This window comes from Lontra canadensis, unplaced genomic scaffold (genome assembly GCF_010015895.1).
Source record: "Lontra canadensis isolate GAN:19392208 unplaced genomic scaffold, GSC_riverotter_1.0 scaffold104, whole genome shotgun sequence".
Taxonomy (NCBI): domain Eukaryota; kingdom Metazoa; phylum Chordata; class Mammalia; order Carnivora; family Mustelidae; genus Lontra; species Lontra canadensis.
The window spans coordinates 6,867,637-6,889,397 of NW_022631098.1; the positions used below are offsets into that span (position 1 = coordinate 6,867,637).

The window sequence follows — 21,761 nt, forward strand, 5'->3', positions numbered from 1 at the left end:
GAAATATGAGAGATGCCTGGGTGGCTCAGTGGGTTAAGCATCTGACTCTTGGTTTCAGTTCAGGTCATGCTCTCAGGGTCCCAGGACAGAGCCCCATATGTGGCTCCCTGCTCAGCAGGGCGTCTGCATGAGGATATCTTTCCCTCCCCGTCTGCCCCTCCTTCGTCTCTCTCTTTCTCTCTCTCCCAAATAAATAAATCTTAAAAAAAAAATAAAAGTATGAAATATGAAGTCATGTTGCCCTCCAGAAAGATTACATCAATGTATATTCCCAGAACACCATTCTCATCAACTGGGAAGTGATTTTACTTTCAAGTTTGTGAATTTACTCATCAAATAGATATTGATAGTCTACTGTCTGGTTGGGGTTTTTGGGGGGGTTTTGGGTTTTTTTGTTTTATTTTGTTTTGGGGTTTTTTTTTTATTTTTTTGGTTTCTTTTTTTTTTGCCTCTCACGAGGCCCTCCCCCAGAACCCACGCCCACATCCGATCTTGGGCACACCCCCTAAACCCAACCTTGTCGAGTTTCTAGCACCTGCCTTGGCTGCTGCCTAAAAACAGAAACAAGAGCCCTCAATGAAAGATCTTCCACTGGGCCGTCCCCAGAGTACGCCCCGCTAACCCGTCACTGAGCCATCTGTCCTTTGCTTTCTGCCTCTGTAGTGGGAACAGCCATGGCCTGGAGTCTCCGCGGGAAAGCCCAGCTTGGAGGACTGCTCCTCTCTCTCCTTGGCTGGGTCTGCTCCTGTGTCACCACCATCCTACCGCAGTGGAAGACTCTCAGTCTGGACCTGAATGAAATGGAGACCTGGGTCATGGGACTTTGGGAGGTCTGCGTGAATCAGGAGGAAGTTGCCGTGTGCAAGGCCTTTGAGTCCTTCTTGTCTCTGCCCCAGGAGCTCCAGGTATCCCGCATCCTGATGGTAGCCTCCCACGGGCTGGGGCTACTGGGGCTTCTGCTCTCTGGCTTTGGGTCCGAATGCTTCCAGTTGCACAGGATCAGATGGGTATTTAAAAGGCGGCTTTGTCTCCTGGGAGGGACTCTGGAAGCATCAGCTTCAGCCTCTACCCTCCTCCCAGTCTCTTGGGTGGCCTACGCCACAATCCAAGACTTCTGGGATAATAGCATCCCTGAGATTGTGCCTCGCTGGGAGTTTGGAGATGCCCTCTACCTGGGCTGGGCTGCTGGGATTTTCCTGGCCCTCGGTGGGTTATTCCTCATCTTCTCAGCCTGTCTGGGAAAAGAAGATGTGCCCTCCCTCCAGATGGCTGGCCCTACAGCCCCACCATTCTATGCCCCAGCAGACCAGTCCAGTGACTCCTTCTATCTAACACCAAGAGCCAGGAACCTATTCATCTAGCAACTGCTCCTGCCAAGGAACCTGTGGAATAAAGGAATGTCGGTAGAATCTTTTCTCTTCCTTATCCTCCGTCACTCTACATTTAGTCGTCTCACATGGGGGTGGTAGTCACTGTCCTATTGGTTAAGGATTTAACTATCTTGGTGATATGGTGATCCATAATTTTGGAATAAAAATCAAGGCATGCCTGTACCCCTGGGGAAAAAAAATATATGTTTATAAAAAATAAAATTAAAAAAAAAAATCAAGGCACGGAGTGCCTGGATGGCTCAGTCGGTTAAGCGTCTGCCTTTGGCTCAGGTCATGATCCCAGAGTCCTGGGATCGAGCCCCACATCAGGCTCCCTGCTCAGCAGAGAGCCTGCTTCTCCCTCTGCCTCTGCCTGCCTCTCTGCCTGCTTTGTGCTTCCTCTCTATCTCTCTGTCAAATAAATAAAATCTTTTTTAAAAAATCAAGACAGAATTTCTAATGAACATGTTTTTCTGACTTAGATTTTACTTGTTTTAAATGCTTTTAAACTCATAACATTAATTATATACTCAATTCATTACTAAATATATTGCAAAATTACAACTATCATAGGAAATCTAGCGTGAATAGCCACTGTAGATATGAATGGAAATGCTGTGGGGTGCCTGGGTGGCTCAGTCGGTTAAGCATCTGCCTTTGACTCAGGTCATGATCTTGGGGTCCTGGGATAGAGCCTGTGTCATGCTCCCTGTTCAATGGGGAGCCTGCTTCTCCCTCTCCCTCTGCCCCTCCTTCCACCCACAATTGTGTCCAGGCTCTCTCTCTCTTTTTCGAATAAATAAAAATCGGGGCACCTGGGTGGTTCAGTGGGTTAAGCCTCTGCCTTTGGCTCAGGTCGTGATCTTAGGGTCCTGGGATCGAGCCCCGCATCGGGCTCTCTGCTCTGCGGGGAACCTGCTTCCCCTCCCCCACCCCTGCCTGCCTCTGTGCCTACTTGTGATCTCTCTGTCTGTCAAGTGAATAAATAAAATCTTTAAAAAAATAAAAATAAAAATCTTTTTAAAAAGAAAAAAAAAAAGAAAGAAAGAAATGCTGGAGAATATGCCTTGGCAAATGAAAATGAATTATTGCCCCAGGATAGCACCTTAACATAGGAAGCTTCCTTGTGTTCGTTCTCTTTCTCAGGTGCACAATCTGTAAAGGGAACGTCACAATATCTGTGTGGTTCTATGGATTCTTAACATCCCAGAGGGAAGACAAGTTCTTGTTTCTGCTGTATTATGAGGCTGTGAGTGGTCGGCTCTATCTTCCCAGAGAAATAGTGTGAATGAGCCGTAGGGTGAACAACTGTCCCGGTTTGCCCAGAACTCGGCACTTGCAGTGCTAAAGCCAGGAGAGTCCCAGGCACACACGGATGTGGAGAGAAGTAGCAGCTTCTCAGAAATGTCTTCTACACTAGGCAAATTAACATTACACTTCCTTTCAAGTGGAACCCAAAGGTCAGCAGATCTACCCAGGCTGTGGCTACAAATTAAGTCCCCTTCACAACAGTGACTCCAGCTCCTTTGCACCTGCCCTGGCCAGTAGTGGGCCTGATTACCCCTCCCCCAGGTCTTCCTTAGGCTTTTGTGCAAGTCCTCAAGGGGGAGCCTCACACTTACACAGGAACCTATGTGTCGGCTGAAATCACCACGCGTTACCCACCCTGGTCCTCTCACTGCCATCTGTCCCCCACTCCCTTAATCAGTGGAGAATGAGTCCGTGATTCCTGCGGTAGAATAGAGGTGCTGGCTCCCAATGTCCCCGAGCGGATCACTTCCCCAGGCCCAGAGGCAGGCCTGATTGCTTGCAGAGCTGAGTAGAGACATCGTCCCCCAGGCCGGGCTCTGAGGTATGACCAGCTTGCGGGCCTTCGCCTCTCGCTCCTCCATCAAGCAGCCCTGGTGCTTTTAGGGAGCTGCTGCTTGAGCAAGAGGTACACCAACATGAGTGTAAACGAGTTTGCCAACATAGCCCAGGCTGCTTTCCTCCTTAGAGAAATAACGTGGGTTTTTGGTTGGTTTTCCTGAGGAAACGAGTCTGTCCAGGCACAACTTCATTTCTGGCAACATCTACCTTCTTACCCAGAGTGTGGGGGGTGGGGGTGGGGTGTCTCTAGGAGTCATGCTTTCTCCAGAAAGCTCCTTTCCCTTTAATGTCCTTTCGTGTATATGTCCACTCGATGTCCATAAATCCAAATGACTTTCAGCAGATAAATTTCCGAGCATAAAAGGGCAGTTTGCACCAAAGTCATAGTCTGGCTTTCTGTGGTTCCAAAGCCCATTTCATCAACTGCTCCTTCTCAGGACTGAGCCTCAAATATCCAACACTTACGCCTGGGTCCCACCGGATCTCCAGGATGGACCCATCTCATCATTCGTCCACCTGGTCCCTTGTTCATTCAGTGAACAAACACGCACTGAGGACCTACCGTACTCCCGGCACCTTGCTAGGAACCGGAAATAAAATGGTAAAAGACAAAATTTATCCCTGCCCCTCGTAGAGGCAGATGGGGAGACAAATATGAATGTGAAATCACTTAAGTAAAGGGAAATCATGATCATGACACGCTTGACAAATTTGGAACGGTACGTGTTTCTAGAACACGCAACAGGAGCAACTGTAATGTAGTCAGGGGGTCACGGACGGATATCCGAAAGGGGCGATAACTGGCTGAAAGGTGAAGGATGGAGAGCAGTTCTGGGTGAAGAGAGGAGAGTGCATAAGGCTAAGGCGAGGGAGGTAGGATGGAGCCAGATTTGCAGAGCCTGTCCCTCACATTATGGAACTGTCTCTACTATTGGGACCACAGGAAGCCGAGCATGCGGCCAGGAAGTGGAACTCAGCCCCCAGGTGATCGCAGCCGTTCCTGCTCCCCCTCCTGTCACCCTCATCCCCACACGGTTTCCGGATGACACAGTTGTGCAGGGCTTCAGAGTTTACAAAACACCTCCATGTATCCTGGGAGTTTTACTGAACACATCTTGAGGGTTGAGTGTTTTTTGTTGTTGTTGTTTTCTTTTGTTTTTGTTACTTGAGGTCGGGAGAGCTACTATTCTTTGTTTTGCTAAGGAGGAATTTGAGATGCAGAAACTTTGGGCCAGTGCACCCGGTGAATCATGAGCTGCCTGGGACGGGAACCCACTAAGGCCGTGATGCCAGGGCCGTCCGTCTCTCTTCGCACGGTTCCTGTCGCTTTGTGACGTCGGGTTGCTGGGACAGTCTGCTGCGGAGATGGTCTGCCAGACCGAAGGAAGAGCTAGCACTGAAGCAAAAGAAAAACAAATCCAAGACCTACAAAGAAAAATCGTATCCTTTGTGCTTTTGTTGAGGCCTAAACAGGGTTCAGGTGGCTCACCTGTTCCTGCTGCTGCTCACAGCCCTCCTCCTAATCCCATGTTTGCATGTTTGCAGGTGCTAATGGGATACTTATCACCAGCATGTGATTACGGCTTCCACTGCCAAAAAAAAAAAAAACCACAAACTACAAGCCAAAGATTTGTTAAGAAAATATTTTGTCTTCCTAATTCTTATAAAGGACACAAAGGTACTTTTTAAAAAAATGTGATGGATGGGGATTGTTGATTGACTCCCAAGTAATCAACAGCATGTCAACTCCCAGAAGGGAGTGTGAATCCACATTTAGAGAAGGAGTCTGAGGAAGAAGATGAGATTCACTTAAAACCGCCACTGTTTTCATCTACCTGCTTTGTAGGGAAAATAATGAGAAATAAAAATAGAACTAATTAAATCTTAGTTTCAACTCAGCCTTTTTTTCCTAAGGACTCGCAGCAAATTATCCTAACATTAGGAACATTTCCTTATTGTGGTTACCCATGGAGAGCTGTGTGTTGTCATGTGTATTAGAAACAGCAAAGGATACCAGTCAATCAGAATTCTAAGTCAAAAGCTTTTGTTATATGCAAAGCACTGTAAGAAAGTAATTCAGGGACTCACCAAATTTGTTGTCATTGGAATTGGCTGTGCCTCAGTCCCGTCTTCGCCAACAGCCTGTCTTTGGGTCTGAAAACTTCACCATGAACAGCTAAGGCATTCCAGAAGGTCCCTATTAAGATATTCATGTGTTGGGCGCCTGGGTGGCTCAGTTGGTTAAGCATCTGCCTTCAGCTTAGGTCATGATCCCAGGGTCCTGGGATCGAGTCCTGCATCAGGCTCCCTGCTCCATGGGGAGTCTGCTCCCTCTGACCTTCTCCCCTTTCATGCTCTCTCTCACTGTCTTTCTCTCAAATAAATAAATAAAATCTTAAAAAATAATAAAAAATAAAATACTCATCTCTTACCCTTGCGAGCTTCTGAGACTAGATCTAGAGAAAAGGTCCTAAGGGAAGTCGATGTGGGTTAGACACATTTTGGGATGGGAGAGAAGTCAGAAATAGTTTCATGAGCTTCTAGCAGCCAGGACTAAGACAATAAAACAGAATTAGGAAAATGTTTGTAGTCACCGGCCTCAAGCACAGAATGAAAGACCCCAGAGGTTACTTTCCACTCTGAATGTATTTTAAAAATTATTTTAAAAAAATAATGACTTATTTTTAAGCCATTCTTCTTGCTATTCTATCCATGTTTATATAGAATGGACCTCTCTGTTGCCCAGAATTTTTAATAAAGCCTCAAAGCCAAGGACAATGGATGCCATGTGGCCCCTAGTCTAAAGAGAGAGGCTCAACCACTGCTTCCAAGAAGGGGCCAAGCTGGCCAGCCCCACACCGACAGCCTACAAAAGAGAAGCACACAGATTCATTAGAGAGGATTCTGGGAAGGGAATCCGTAGCATTGATGGGTATGGTGGTGTTCCCTACCCTTCCATGTGAGGAATGGGTGGAAATGGACCTTAAGAGAATGACGCAGAGATAGGGGCTCTTTCTAAGAAGGAAGATGGTATCTGAAACACACCCATCCCACACTGGTTGAGCTCCAGAAACTCTATAGTCCCATGTCTGCTGCCCTCGGGATGGTGCCCAAGAAAGTTCTTGAGAAAACCGGATCTGAGCTCTGGAGGCGCAAAGAAGGGAGCCTGAGGCCCACCGAGCGGTCTGCAGCAGGAGGCTGGCTGGAGTTGCACTTGGCCCTTGTGGGGGGCGGGGGTGTGAGCTTCACACAGCCCAAGTGAGTGCTGGGGAAGCCGTCTGGGTGACCTGTGCCAGAGCACTGCTGGGAGGCGTGAATGACTTAACTAGGAGCTTAGGAGGTCTGCAAGAGGTCAGCCAGGAAGTCCAAAAGCCACATCAAAGGACAGTGCGGAGCTTTTCAATGGGGTTCTCTCGAGAACCCGAGAACCCGTAAAATATCCAACACAAGAGCTAATAATCACATTTCTGACATAACAAAGGACATTTGAGAACCAAGAGGGCATTTCTGTTTTTATTTAAAAAGTAGACATCCTTTGCCTTCTCTTACAAAGCCTCCTCCCACAGGCTCTAGGGGAGCCAGGAGTTGGGGGTGAGGAGGGGCACGGAGCAGGGTGAGTGGGAGGACACCCTATGGCTCCTTCCTTACTGCTAGTCCCTGACCTTCAGGCTTTGGCCTGAAGTCAGGTGAGAGGAGAAGCACCTGAAAATGGATGAGTAAACTTTTGCTCTAGATTGGTCTGGGCTCTGCCATACATGAAAATCATTGTTTTAATACTCCCACATGCCAGGAAAGGTACGCCATCTTCCTGAGATGCTGTCAGGGGCAGGGAAGGAGATCCATAGGATCGTATTGGAAGGTGGCAGTGGAAACAAAAAGGAAACTATTGTCTTGCTGGACCTTATTGAGTTCAAGCTTTCAATGACATGATTAAAGAGAAAAATGTATCTAAAACAGGAGAAGAATCGGATAGAAGATGCCATGATTCTTCTCTCCAGCATAAGTTCCCTTCAGTGTTTCTTTCTCCCACATTGGCCAATACGAACACTTCTATGTACCAGAGCCCCACAACCCTTTAGATATCTAGCTATGCCCTGGTTATTTAGAAGCCATCTGTGGGACCTACACAGGCCAAGCCTACTCTTAAAATTCTCACCCTGTGACAAATTCCCCCATGAGAACTGCATCTAGGGCTCTATTCACACTGAGTCATTGCTACTTCTCTCTTCTTCACTCTTAAAACATTACTACGAGGTAAGTATTTTCCTGTTTCATAGCCTGGGAAAACAGGTTCAGCCAGCATTTGAACTCAGATATGTCAGATTATGATGTCAATATTTCCATGGAACATCTTTTTGTTTTTTATTTAAATTCAATTATCCAACATATAATACATTAGTTTTAGAAGTAGTCTTCAATAAGTCATCGGTTGTGTGTACCACCCAGTGCTCATCACACCACGTGCCCTCCTTAATGCCCACGACCCAACTACCCCATCCCTCCACCCACCTCCCCTCCGACAACCCTCAGTTTGTTTCCTATAGTTAAGAGTCTCTCATGGGTTTTCTCCCTCTCTGATGACTTCCCATTCAGTAACCCCCCTTCCCCTATGATCGTGTGCACTGCTTTTTATATTCCACGTGAGTGAAACCATATACTTCTTTCTCTGACTTATTTCACTCAGAGTAATACCCTCCAGTTCCGTCCATGTTGATGTAAATGGTAAGTATTCATCCTTTCTGATGCCTGAGTAATAGTCCATTGTATATATACACATCACATCTTTATCCATTCATCTGTCAATGGCCATCTTGGCTTTTTCCATAGTTTGGCTATTGTGGACATTGCTGCTATGAACATTGGAGTGCACGTGCCCCTTTGGATCACTACATTTGTATCTTTGGGGTAAATACCCAGTAGTGCCTTTGCTGTCTCTCTGTCAAATAAATTAAATCTTTTTTTTAAAAAGGGGCAGGAAAAGAAACCCACAAAGTCTTACAAAAGAGATACAAAAGCAAAATACAATTCTTTAAAAACACTAGTAAACCCCTGATAATACTAACCAGAAAAAAGATACATGTCACCCAGCATCAGTAAGGAAAAGAGACATCGCGAGAAATCACAGATCCTACGGTCATTTAAAAAAAAAAAAGAAGAAGAAGAAAAATAATGAGGTGTTATGAACTTTCTGCCAGTAAAATTTAAATTTTAGTTGAAATGGACAAACTTCTAATAATTTCCAAAATTCACATATGTAACCCCCCCAAATATGAAAATGTTGTATATATGAAAGAAACTGCATGCATAATGAAAAGCATGCCTACAAAACACACAATTCTAAGCTCAGATGATGTCAAAAACAAATTCTTCCAGACATTAAGAAAGAAATAATCTTATCTTATCCAAACTCTTCTAGAGCAGAGAAAATGAGAGACTATTTCCCAATTCATTCACTAAGACCAGAAAAACCTTAATACCAAAACCTTGACAAGGACAAAATAAGAAAAGGCCAATCTCCCTCATAAATATACATGCAAAAATCCTAAAAATAAGAAAAATTCCATGTACATATAAAAATATCATGACCACTGTGTTTTGGCAACTCATGGTTGGTTTAACATTTAAAATTAGTAAATGTCACACAAGAACAGAAAAAAGAGAAGATCCATGTAATCATTCTAATAGGTATAGAAAAAACATTTGATACATTTCAACATCCACTCATAATTTTTTAAAAATTCTTTGCAAAATAAGAATAGAAGGAATCTTTATTATATAATAAATGGAATTTATAAAAAGCCTACAGCATACTTAATTGTGAAATGTTGAAAACCTTCCCACCTGGTATTAGGGGACAAAGATGCCCACTATCACCACTTCTATTCAGCATTGTACCTGAGGCCCTCGAGTGTGATCAAGCATGGAAAATCATTGTTGCAAGGGCTTGCAATAAAGAAATAAGTCATCATTCACAGATAACATAATTATGCACAGAGAATCTTTAAAAACTACTGATCAAATTACAATTAGTAAATGAACTTATTAATGTCACTGGATCCACGTTTGATATAAAAACATCAATTTCTTTCTCAAATTTGTGTCTCATCCTTGTACAGGGGCGCTGATAATCTTCTCCGTATTGTTCCAATTTTAGTGTATGTGCTGCTGAAGTGAGCACATTGTTTCTAGATACCAGCAATAAACAATTAAAAATATAATTCCAAAAACGACATTTACAATAGCTTGAAAAACATCAAAGATCTAGGAATTGATTTATGAAAGATATGGAAGAACTTAATACAGAAATTTAAGAACTTAATACAGAAATTAAGAAATTTAAGAAAACCTACATACACAGGATATATTGTGTATATACATATAGATTAGAAGATGTCAATTCTCTCCAAATTATCTATAGTCACTGCAAACCTAATCAAAATCCCTCAAAATCTGTGTGTGTGTGAAACTGACAAACTGATCCCAAAATGTATATGGCAAAATTTTGATTAATAACAGACAAGATGATCTTGACTTCATCTTGACTTGAACTTGACTTCAGTTCAAAACTGGATGATTTATTGTACTGGGAGTCAAGACTTATAAAAAGCTACACAAATTAAGACAGTGTGATGTTGGTACAACCAGACAAACATACTAATGGAACAAACAGGGCCCAGAAGGATACCCCTATATAGACATTTGATTTATGACAAAGGCACAGCACTGGGAAGAAGACAGTAGATGGAGGAGGTCCATCAGCTAACTGGGAAGGGTCAAAAAGCAAAACTTCTGAGAGATAACACAGAATGTCTTCATGACCTTGGATAATGATTAGAAGAACGGGTAGATTGGACTACACTAACATTTAAAAAATTGTTTTCATCAAGCCATCAGGAGTGAAAACCCAGAGTGCGAGAAGATCTATGCAATGCATATAACTCAAAAATTTCCATAACTGGCTATTTTTTTTTTAAACTCCTACAAATCAGTATGTAGCAAGATAGTAAATCCAACAAAAAGGCTGGCAAAAGACTTAACTAGGTATTTCACAAAAGAGAATAGCCCAAGCAATAAGCATATAAAGAGATGCTCAGCGTTGTTGGTGTGCAAGTTCAAATTAAAGCAACATCACATGGCCATAATGGCTAAAATCTAAAATACCGACAAAACCAAATCTTGACAAGGATACGAAGCAACTGGAGCTTGTAAATTGTCGGGGGGTGGCAGGCAGTCTCAGTATAACTGCTTTGGGAAACCATGTGGCAGTGCCTAGTAAAGACACAGACCCTTATCCCTATGACCCATACACCCTATGACACAGCAATTCTGCTCACAGTTCCATGATAGAAACACCTTCGTGTGGGCATCGAAACACATGCACATGAATGCTCCTAGCAGCATTATGGGTAGTAGCCAAAAAACTGGAAAGAATTCAAATGACAATTAGCAAATAAATTGTAAGGTATAGTCATACAAAGAAAGAGCAATAAACCAAGCAATGAAAATGGCTAAACTCTGCTCCTGTGAATCTCTCCTTTGATCCCAGCTCTGCTTCATCAGCCTTCCTTCAGGCCTTGCCTCCGGTTCATTCATTTTTTGAAACTGTTGTGTCTTTCCTCTCACAATTCTTTCTTGAAGCAGGGAGGGGAAAAACGAGCTTATACGGCTTGGAGTTCTTAGAGGAGCTAACAAATCTGAACAGAAGCAGGTTGTGATTCCAGCGAGCCAGAGGAAGTCTAACCCCAGTGTCAAGGGAATTTATGCTGAGGTCAAGTGCCCTGATAAATCCTTGAAACATTTTAGGTTAAGAGTCTCGTAGGTTTCTTCCCCACACACCCGCCAACCCCACCTGGCCCTCATCCTTTTTTGTGATCCTTCAAACATGTAAAAACCATGCTTACCCTGAGGTAGTTTGTGGATTCCTTAAGAAACCAGGTTGTCCCTAAAAGAGCCAGCAGATGTGAGGAGAAAGAAAGGACTCCTCAGCACTCCACCTGAGGGTCTGAAGTGCCCAACACCACACATACAAATGGCCATCTGTTCCTTTCTTGGTTAACTACAGATTCCCAACAGCTGACCAGTAAGTAACAAATGTGGGAAAGTACAGAGCAAAAGATTTTTTAAGATTTTATTTATTTGAGTGAGCGAGAGAGAATGAGAGAGAGAGGGGAGAAGGTCAGAGGGAGAAGCAGACTCCCCATGGAGCTGGGAGCCCAATGCGGAACTCGATCCCAGGACTCTGGGACCATGACCCAAGCCAAAGGCAGTCGCCCAACCAACTGAGCCACCCAGGCGCCCGAGCAAAATATTTTTCCCGACTACTGAGGGCAGCTGAGCAGTTGTTAAAAGGCCATGAACGTGGACTACCAAGACTTAGCCTCCTGGCTCTGCTCCTTAAAACATCTAGGACCTTGGACAAACCAGTCCCCACCACCATCACAGGACTCTTACAAGAAACCAAACAATTTAACTGTGCACAGCACTCAGTAATGACAAAGATGAGAAAGGGAACAGCAAATGGTGGTACTCGAAGCTTAAGTAGCAAATCAAATCAAAAGTAAGAAAATGGATCAATTTCCCATGAAACAATTATCTCTGCAGTGAGCTCTGAAATGCAAAAGCACTTCTGAAATTCTGTAAAAGATGGCCCACCACAAATTAGTCAAAACGTAAAGTCCACCTTAAGAGAATAACTTTTTCCCCTCCTAAATTCTACAAATTATAGGGGCGTCTGTGTGGCTCAGTCAGTTGAGTGTCTGCCTCTGGCTCAGGTCATGATCTCAGGGTCCTGGGATGGAGCCCCACATCCGGCTCCCTGCTCAGCGGGGAGCCTGCTTCTCCCTCTCCCTCTGCCTGCTGCTCCCCCTGCTTGTGTTCTGTGTCAAATAAATAAATGAAATCTTAAAAAAAAAAATTCTACAAATTAGACAGTAGATAGACTTACAAGCATTGCAACTGGCAAATGGGAGGGAAGACACCAGCCACCACTAGGTGCTGCCCAAGAATCACTCTCCCCCAACAAGGTTCTCAACACTTTCGTCTGCTTTTCTCTTCTAAAGAAGTAAAACTTCTTTAAAATGCTTACTGAGTGCCTAGTTCCAGAAAGTACGTTTAAATGAAGGCCACAGCACACACCAAAGGTACAACAAATACTTTTATTGCACATTTATAAAATCTGCATAGTTGTATCAAGTGTTCTTCCCACCCGCTCTTCCCTCATTCATGTTAAAATTTGGTTAAAACACAATATCCAATCTGGAGCCTTTTAAAAATGGTCAGTTGGGGATAGTTCTCTCTCTACATATACATATATATAGATACTTTTTTTTCTTTTTTACAAACCCACAGCCCTTGTCTTTTCAAAGCAAAAAACGGGGGTGGGGGGTGGGGGGTGGGGGAGGGGCATCCAAATGTTCTTTCGGGCCAGCAGCAGCCTTAGACATCTGTTGTTGACAATTTTTGGACACTAGGAGATTTCAATGAAATGGGGAACAACGCTCACAGTGCTCTCCTGTCTCCATCACGTTTCACCACGCCGTTGCATCTACGGTCCTTAGTGCTTTGCTTTCTTTCACTCGGGACTGAGTGTGAGGTTTTCTGGTTTATTGAGAAATATAAAATAAGAGAGAGAGAGAGGAGAGGAAAGGCAGCTTTCTTTTGACTTTGCAGCATCCTGCTGCCATGTGCCCCTGTGTTTCCACCTACACGTAAAAGGCTGGCAGTTCATCAGCAGCCCACTGCCATCTCCTGTCAAGAGACAGGCAGAGACTTCTCATCTCTTGCCGTTAAGAACTTTCAGATGTCACCTGTATTTGATAAAATAACTAGTAGCTGTTCATCTGGTTCAGGTTCTGATGGATCATTCTTCTATTCCACTGTCAAAAATATTTATGCCTACGGGATAATTTTAAAAGTGGCAAGAGGCTTACTGAAGCCCAAGTACTCCTGCAGGCATAGGAGGCATTTCAGGTCTTCTGACATAATTCAATACCTTAATATACAACGGTTCTTGTCTTTTTTAGTGAAATTGCTTTTCTGATTCTTTACCTAAAAAGTGCAATTTTATTTTCAATCCTTCTTTACACGCAGAGCATGGCTGGGGTCTGGATCTGAATCTTACTTTCCCGCCTAATCCCTCCCCCAGGGGAAACACTGTGACAACAGACTTCTGTGCAACAGGCCGCCGCAGACCAAACTGGGTCTTGACCCCGAGGGGGCTTATTTCACTGTTACAGTTGAAACCCCTTGAATTGACTCCATGACAGCTGCAAATCGGCTACAAAGGTCATAGGGAGAATTGGGTCGAATGGTCGGAGGCTCCTTCAAGACAATGATTTCTGCAGAAGGATCCAGAAGCCTGGGTAGAAACTCTCCTAAGCACAGCTGTAGATTTTCTGTGGAGGGAAAAGGGATCATTATGTACACAGTGAAGCAGGTCTCCAAGTAAAGACCAGCTAAGTCTGCAGCCAGAAGGTCTTCCCTAGAGCCCATTCATGCCCCAACCTCAAAGGTCAAAGCATCACGCTGGCCAGCTAACAACAAATGATTCGTTCGCTTCAAACCAGGAGCAAAGACTACTTGCCAGATATACCAAAGCATTAGGTCACTGCTTTAAACCATTGATGTGTGGCAGGAAAATACTAAATATGCATTTCACTGACAGGCCTTCTAATCCATCCTTTTAAAACTTGAGAAAGTGGGTAAGATACTCCATGCCATAAATATAATGGTGTCATCTCCTTTCAATGATTAAAACACAGGTGCGTACGTATGGCACTGTAAGTAAAGCTACGTGTCACACAGAGTCAAAGGAAAACTGAAGATATTAAAAAGAAATTCCTAACTACTAATCATAGAATTTTCCACTCAATATTATAAACATGAATACTTCAAGAAGTCAATACAATATCGTTACGTCAGTGAGAAACGGACAAAGAGGCTTCATATTAGAACACAGACCAACTTTCTAAGGCTACCAGAACTCACCTAAAAATGACTAGTTTTAGGCTCCCTCTCCAAAATGCTTTGGACAAGCTAGGCCATTCCATTTCTCACTTTATGAACCTTGAGGGCTTCACAGTTAGTAACCATGCTCTGTCTTGCAAGTTCAAGTCACCAGAAAATTTAGTTATGGCCCCACCAAGTCATCAAGCTACATAAATAGATTTTGATTTCTCAGCTACAGAGTTCCGATTCTGATAGATGAGAAAGTCAGACAAGTGTGACATCCCTGAAGAGGAATCATTTTATCAAATAGGCTTGCAGACTGTCTATGGGGGTGTTTCAGCAGCCAGGGGGGAGGTAAGGAGAAGCTGAGAGGGACAGAGGCCCAGGATCCTACCCCTTGTTTCACTAGAGCAGAGCCACTCTTAACTCACTGACACACATCAATAAGCCTTCAAAAAGGTTTGAGAACCAGTGCCAGAGTGAAAACACCGTGCTTTCTAAAAGTCTGAAGAGCCACAGAAATCATCACAAGTGCCAACCGCAACCTACCAGCGATGTCTTGCCCGAGGTAAGAGCACCAGTGGTTTCTCATGACCTCGATGGCATGTAGGTCATCCTTGGAGATGTCGTTATTAATGATAAGGTGAATGCAGGGAATGATCAATTCATTCATCACATTAATGCCCTCCGTTACAGAATGGTCGTCATTTGTTTCAAAGAGAGAAGCTGCTTTGGCATTCAGCTCCTACAGGGAAAAAGCAGAGTGGGGGGAAAAAACATTCTGAAAAAGATAAATACCTATTTTAGAAGAGCCTAAACAAGTGGTTCCCAAACTTTACTGCATACTGCCTGGGAATCTCCACAGACTACGGACGCCCCACCCCAGACATGCTGATTTGACTGGCAGGCTGGTGACCGGGACACTGGGATTTTTTAAAAAAGCTCCCGAGGTGATTCTAATGCAGCAACGTTCGTGACCCACTTACCCAAACTTCCAAGTCAAGGTCTCGCCTACCACTTGCTTCTACTATAAGGCTTTATTCTATGGCTGCCAATCTCCACTAAGCTCAGAATCACCTGCAGAGCACACGCTGGTGCCCAGACCCCTCCCCAGCCTCTGGTCCGACAGTCTGGGGAGCGGTCGCCACAGAGAGCTCCCTGAGGGACTCACATGCACGCTGGGGGTTGCAAGCCAGTGATGGGAAGAACCTCAATCACTATTGCCACTGGCCAGGGGAAGATGAGCAGGACATTCCAGACATAATCTGTACTTGGGGATTTAAAGCATAATAAAGTTCAGATCCATCAAATCTACCAGGACCTCTTTCCAGCTTCAAAATGTCCTGCCACACCCTAGAACTGATATAGAAATCAACATACACGTCAGAAAAGGAAGCTCTTGAGATGAATGTTATGTCATGACTTAACCTCCTCCATTTGGTAGTAGCAAGGCAGGGGCAGAAATGCTGGCTGCACTCTTCCCAGGACAGGCAATCCTGCCGGGTGGCAGGGAGGCCCAGGGCGGCTCACAGGCTGAGGGCCAGCCAGCGCTCTGTAGTTGTCCCAAGGACCAGCACCTGTATAACCCATCTGCTAGCCTGATGGAATATGGGTCTGCCATTCCCCGTGACTGCCAAACGCAAGCGAGGCCAGGCCAGGCCTCCAGCGCTGTGCGACAGCGATAGTAACAGAACTGCAGAACTAGTTCTTAGGGTTTATACCATTTAAAAAAACAATGAAATATCTCAGGAGCTACTCAAATTCTCATCTAGTAGCTTAGCAGGGAACACTGCATAGAACACAGAAAAAACACTGCGTTCCTTCAACACATACCTGTTGCACGCTTACATGTGCCAGGAACAGAGAAAACAGCCCAAGAACAGGGTCTGTGCTCAAGGAGCTCACGATGCGGTAGAGCAGTGATGTGATGATACACACCGTACTGCAGGTGTCCGAAAAGGAACCAGGAAAAGGAAAACACAAACTGATTCTCACCCTAACTTCAACCAGGGGTCGAAGAACACTGATATTCATTTAAGTAACTTAAAATCAATGTACGACTACTCTGAAGAGTTGAGAAAAATCTAAAAGCTATTGAAGATTATTCTGTTTTTTAAGTTGTATTTCTTTGTGGCTTCAAGGAACAGAGGTGAAGACAATAAACTAATACAAACTGCGGGGTGCCTGGGTGGCTCAGTGGGTTGAGCCTCTGCCTTCGGCTCAGGTCATGATCTCAGGGTCCTGGGATCGAGCCCCGCATCAAGCTCTCTGCTCAGCTGGGGGCCTGCTTCCCCATCTCCCTCCGCCTGCTGCTTTGCCTGCTTGTGATCTCTCTCTCTCTGTGAGATAAAAAAGCAAAATCTTAAAAAAAAAAAAAAAAATTGTCAGGTTCTACCGACAGTACATACCAGAAGGCATTTTCTTCGGTATAAAGCAATAACCGACTCCTTCACCCCGCGGCGAGGCCCCTTCATCAGAAGAGCGGCGTTGCTCTGGTATGCATAGACCAGGTAGGAGAGCGCCTCTTGGTACCTGAGAAAACGGCAGATCAATCGAGGGCTTTGACCTCTCTGTCCCCCCAAAGGCAAATATTTACAAGGTGGCAGTTAATGGAAGCCCCCAAGGACAGAGGCAGCGCGGTGCGCTGGGAAAAGCCTGAGAGCCAAAGATGGCGGCTGCTCTCGGCTCTTCTGCAAACTGGTCAAGAAACCCAAAGTGCTTCATGAAACTTCCTGCACTTCCGTTTTCCTCAACTCTAAAGAAGGGGACTGCATGTTTACTGAGGTCCATCATGATTCTAAAATTCATTTTCTGGGTTCACCTTCATTTATCAAAAGGACAATCTGGCCATTACATATCTTTACCACCATATCCATCACTACGTGAAGGATGAAAAACCACATGTGATGCTTAGTGAAACAGCGGGAAAAGGAGAGGTGCCCTAGTGCATGAGGTAAGGGAGGGGAGGCACGGCTATGGTTCTCAGTACTCCCAGGTGGGGCTCCATTAACAGCGCCCTGACCAATAATCCCAGAGACGTAAAAGGCCCACATACTTTCCTTTTTGGTAGAGCTCCAGGCCTGTGAGGAGATACACAGACACCTTTCGAAACAAACTATAATCTTCATGCCACTTCTGAAAAGGAATGAATGCCATTAGCAATTATGGTCACCATAAACTATTCCCTCACTTGCCACTGTGGTCAGTGTTACGTGCCATACAAATGCTTATCGAGCATGAAAACCACAAACACAAAAGCTTTTCGATAATGATGTATTGACCATTCACGATGTAAGCCCACTGCTGACCTTCATTTTCAGGGACCTGTTACTTCCTCTGAGAAACAGAAATGTTTACTTCAAGTGAGCTTTAGAATGTATCATCTTAATTTCCAGTAACCCCGTCAAAGTCCTGCAGCTCTGGTCTGAACAGATGACTGTCACGGTCTCACAAGAACACGTGCGTGCAGGGAACTCAGAAGGACAAGGCTGTTCCAATTACCTACAATAGCCCTCAGCTCGGCAGGTGCTGGGGTACCCCGAGATGTCACAGAGCACTGTTACTTGTAACACAAGTCTTTTTGGGGAAATTTGTATTTTTCCATGCATTTTAATGCACAGAAATTTCACTTCAAATATAGAATTATTCAGAAGATATTATTTTAAAACAAACCAAAACCACAAATCAAGAATTTGATTTCCTAGATCCAAGGCTAAAGTAGGTATTAAAAGGAAATAAAGGGTTAATTTATTCTAACGGAAGAATGGAACAAAGAAACTGGTTATTCTGAGGGTCAGAAAACATCATTTACCTCTTCTCACCCAGTTGTTTTTTGGGGGGTTGTGGGGGCAAGGCAGTCTGTGATGACGTGAAATTGTTAGTCTGGCCTCAAGAATTCATGTTTTTGTTTTGCAGACTTAAAGAAAAGACTTCACCTTGTACTCTTCCATATTCATGTCGTCGGGACCAATCTCCTTCAGTTTAGCTTGCGCCACCTTCATGATGCTGATGGATCTGTGTGGCACAAGGGTCAGAGGCCGTGAGCAGGGCAGGGCGCCGCCTCCCTGTCAGAGCCGGTCACTGGGCCCGACCCAGAAGCGGCGGGTGATGCGTCTCACCTTTCATCGTAGCTAAGATTCTTATCTGCAAACTGTTCCAGGAGGGTCCGTTCTACTACTCTTTTGGGCGCTTCATTTTGGAAAAAGTAGACCAGCACGTGCTGGAGCCGAGGGTCGCTGTGAGCAGTGGGCGTCTCTTTGGCAAGCTGGTAGAGCCTGGAGTATTCTTCGTGGAATGCCTGGGAAGGACAAGACTGGTGATCAGAACAAGGTGTGCTCAGGGCTTCTGCTCATAGAACCAGATGCCTGTGCGCTACAGAGGTCCTCATAACTCCAAGGAGACTTCCCAGAAACTCATACTGGGGAATCACAGAGGCAACCATGGAATCCGTAAGCTGTTTACATTCCATGAGGGACAGAACTCCTGTGGTGCCAACGATGTACTACACTTGGGAGAAATTCGTTTTTCTCATAAGGCTCTAAGAAAAACAAATATTTAGTTTTAATTAGTATCCTTGAGTCCTGAAGACTGGAATTTTTAAAATGCACATAAATGCAATTTATTCAAGTACCTTAAATTTTATTGAGGTGCCTTAAAAAGCATGGCCGACTTTCTTGTATTATGGCTCCCAAACCATAAAGACAATGTCTCCTTCCCAGTTTTATTAATAGATATTTCCTAAGGACAACAGCAAGCTCTCTAGGCGGGGCCTAACTCAGTTCAGCACAATTCGCCGATGCTGCGTTAGTGCCGAGGGGAGGCGCCATCAGTACCATGAGAGGGCCTGTCCCTCAGTTGGCAGGCAACAGAGTTTTAGTTGTTACTTTAAGGGACAACATTCTTCATCTCATTTTTTTCTTACCATCTAATAAAATTAAGTCCCTGTTACTATGATACCTCTGGTATAAGGATTAGATTTTTAAAAAGAGATACCTTAATAAGCCCTGCTTCAGACCCATCTCGGTCAAAGGTCTGACGGGCTTTAGCTATGGCCAGGATGACCCCTTGCATGGCGGGGCTCAGCATCACCTACCACAGGAAGGCACAAAACATAGACAGAAAAAGGAGAGAAAAAAAGTTCAAGAGAAGACTGAATGGAAGAAAGGCAAGCGGGTTGCTAAAGGGAAGAGTGGCTGCGAGCCCGGGACCAGCACCTGCCGCCAGCCCAGACTCACATACTTGTGCCCACACACCCCCATGGCCCTGTCCCTGTGCACCACAGCCAGACCCTGCCCAGGGAAAGCTATTCCAAAAACGCTAACGTAAGCAGATAAATAAAGAGGGACATCGGAGAATATTTACAAATGGCACTGCTAAAGAATCAAGTTAAATGATTGCTCCCAGGGAAGTGTCCCCCGTGAGAAAGCCAACAGGGTTCTGTAATTTGGCTGTGTAGCTAAAATGATCGGTACTTTTAAAACAGTCTGGAAATTAGGTGGTATACAAATACGACTTCATAAAGTCAAAACCTTTCAATGATCTGGAGAAAAAAAAAATCCCACAGGAAGAAACAGAACCCTGAGGGACAGGATTCACGACTGTCATGCGCAGGACCAGCGTAAACGGGACCAACCATAAGTAACTTGGGATCCCACAGCTTCTTCTGAAAGTTTTAGGATTAAAAACAACTTTAATTTTCATTTGTTTGGCCTACTAGACACCTGGAAATTTTAGATTTGGAGGAAAAACAATGGAATAATATTACCAAAGACAGAGGTTCCTAATTTAAAAGGCATTTTTTTCCCCTCATAATGCCAAGAAAGGAACCAAGTGCTACGTTTCTGAGCCACCTAGACCCTGCGGCGCCTCCATCAGTATATGCCTGGGCAGACAGATACCAGGGGCAGCATGTGCTGGGAACCAGGAGAGCTTCTACGAGACGTAGCTGAGGTCAAAACCAGGCGGGCCCTCCTGTTCATTATTTGTTCCCATATTAACTATTGCCAGACACCTTGGCCAAGCATATGGGGTCAGGTGGGAGGGAAAGAGAAGGCTGGAGAGACAGCGGAGTCCTGCACTCGTCTCTGTACCTCCTCATCATATCCATCTGCATCAGCTCTAACCAGAATCCTCCCCACACTGGGGATCTCGACTTCAGACGCCTCAGAACTAGGCGGGGCGGCAGACTCTGCGTCCTTCGCCTTTGGGGGCTGCTCTGACTGCTCTGCAAGGGTTGTTTCCAGGGGCATGGGCTTCTTGGGTTCAGCTTCCTTAAGCTGTGGCAGCAGAATGCAGAGAGAGAGTAAGAAAAAACAGGAGAAAGAAAGAGCGACCGGTTAAACGCAGCCAAGACACAGAGTAACGGAAACGTGAGAGACTGGGGGTCTCTGCTGCGAGCCCACCCCTCCCGCCCACCCGCATGGGGGTGGCCCGCCTGTCACCTCATTCAGCGCCGCCTCGACGCCGCTCCTCTCATAGGCCTGCGCGGTGTTGGCGATGGCCTGCGCCGTCTGCTCCTTGACAATCACCGCGTGCTCCGACGCCAAGCAGCGGGCTCCGTGTGAGGAGGCTGCCGCAGGCTCTGATAAGGAACGGGACAGAGGGGTTAGCGTCTGATGATAAACAACGTCTAGAACACTGCGAAAGGCAAGCAAGACAGACACAAAGCTTCATCTACAGCCCTTCTAAAGAACTTTTAAAACAGAATCCAGTGCAGACGTTCTCCAGAAACAAGTGACTCGAAGACACATTCACTTTATCAAGGACGCAGTGATGGTTCCGGAAAGTTTAATGGGCTCCTGACTGTCCTATTGCTTTAGGTCAGTGAAGCCTTCCCACAAATGGCCTTTGTTAGGAAGATTGTCTTCGGAGATTGTTTTCACAGAGTCTACTTATTCATCCTATCGTAGCTTCTCCTACAGCCTGGGAAGCCGTGAAAACTAACCGAGGGAGAGTATAGGGAGCTCGTTTTGCTGATACACGTCTGCTCATCAGAAAGGACATCCTAAAGCCATAAGTTCCTCTGCAGGTCGTGCAACACCAGCTACGCCTGAACTAGACATCGTGCAGATTGTGGCAGCCCCTCCCTGGGCTAAAGCCCCAGAGCTGGCCTCAGGAAGGGCAGGGTGGAAGCTACCAGACCACAGGCTTGCAGAGACCCCCGCCCCCCACCTCCAACCTCTGCACCTGGGGATGGAGAGAAATCCTGTGACGCTGAGCTGCTGGAGGATTCCATTTGAGGGATTTTGCAAGACTGCTCTTCTTCCCACTCCTCGACTTCCTGCTCAAACCTCCAGTTATCCTCCTGGATGTAATGCTTCAGTTCAACAGACAGCGCATCCACTTCTCCTAACATCTGATCTGATTCGCTCGGGGCTGCCTCTGAGACAAGAACAAAGACAGAGTTGAAAGGCAGCGCCATCCAGCAAAAGGTCACAAGGAATCAGAAGGTCCTCCCTAGAAAGAAGGAAGTAAGACGCTTTGTCCTTTTCCTTACTCTATGTGAAAAATACGCACATACATAATCCGTCAGAAGCAGGGACGACATAAAGCCAACAGTCACACCACACCAGTAAC

At 45.2% G+C, this 21,761-nt stretch overlaps 2 protein-coding genes and 1 non-coding gene across 8 annotated transcripts in view; 1 reads left to right on the plus strand and 2 right to left on the minus strand.

Moving 5' to 3' along the window:
* The first annotated feature begins 618 nt into the window (after nucleotides 1–618).
* Nucleotides 619–1,406, plus strand: CLDN25 (claudin 25). The gene has a single exon (XM_032838356.1). It carries the CDS (start codon nucleotides 675–677, stop codon nucleotides 1,359–1,361), a length of 687 nt encoding a protein of 228 aa, XP_032694247.1. The 5' UTR covers nucleotides 619–674; the 3' UTR covers nucleotides 1,362–1,406.
* A 7,904-nt stretch (nucleotides 1,407–9,310) lies between these two features.
* On the minus strand, nucleotides 9,311–9,417 carry LOC116855622. Its single transcript, XR_004380404.1, has one exon. It is a non-coding gene; the product is annotated as a U6 spliceosomal RNA (small nuclear RNA).
* A 3,201-nt stretch (nucleotides 9,418–12,618) lies between these two features.
* Nucleotides 12,619–21,761, minus strand: part of USP28 (ubiquitin specific peptidase 28) — a 59,070-nt gene continuing 49,927 nt past the window's right edge. For 4 of the 6 annotated variants that reach the window (XM_032838307.1, XM_032838306.1, XM_032838308.1 and 1 more), the window contains 10 exons: nucleotides 21,372–21,566; nucleotides 20,627–20,766; nucleotides 20,276–20,461; nucleotides 19,179–19,274; nucleotides 18,305–18,483; nucleotides 18,122–18,200; nucleotides 17,242–17,321; nucleotides 16,595–16,718; nucleotides 14,736–14,931; nucleotides 12,619–13,633 (listed from right to left, as the gene is read on the minus strand). In XM_032838307.1, the coding sequence (XP_032694198.1) occupies nucleotides 13,458–13,633; nucleotides 14,736–14,931; nucleotides 16,595–16,718; nucleotides 17,242–17,321; nucleotides 18,122–18,200; nucleotides 18,305–18,483; nucleotides 19,179–19,274; nucleotides 20,276–20,461; nucleotides 20,627–20,766; nucleotides 21,372–21,566 (1,451 nt within the window). In that variant the 3' untranslated portion in view covers nucleotides 12,619–13,457. The remainder of the gene's footprint in view (nucleotides 13,634–14,735; nucleotides 14,932–16,594; nucleotides 16,719–17,241; nucleotides 17,322–18,121; nucleotides 18,201–18,304; nucleotides 18,484–19,178; nucleotides 19,275–20,275; nucleotides 20,462–20,626; nucleotides 20,767–21,371; nucleotides 21,567–21,761) is intronic. The other 2 variants (XM_032838310.1, XM_032838309.1) reach the window with 1 other exon arrangement.

What these genes read in the sequence shown, in the direction of transcription:
- CLDN25 (XM_032838356.1), top strand. Translation starts at nt 675, where the DNA reads ATGGCCTGGAGTCTCCGCGGGAAAGCCCAGCTTGGAGGACTGCTCCTC.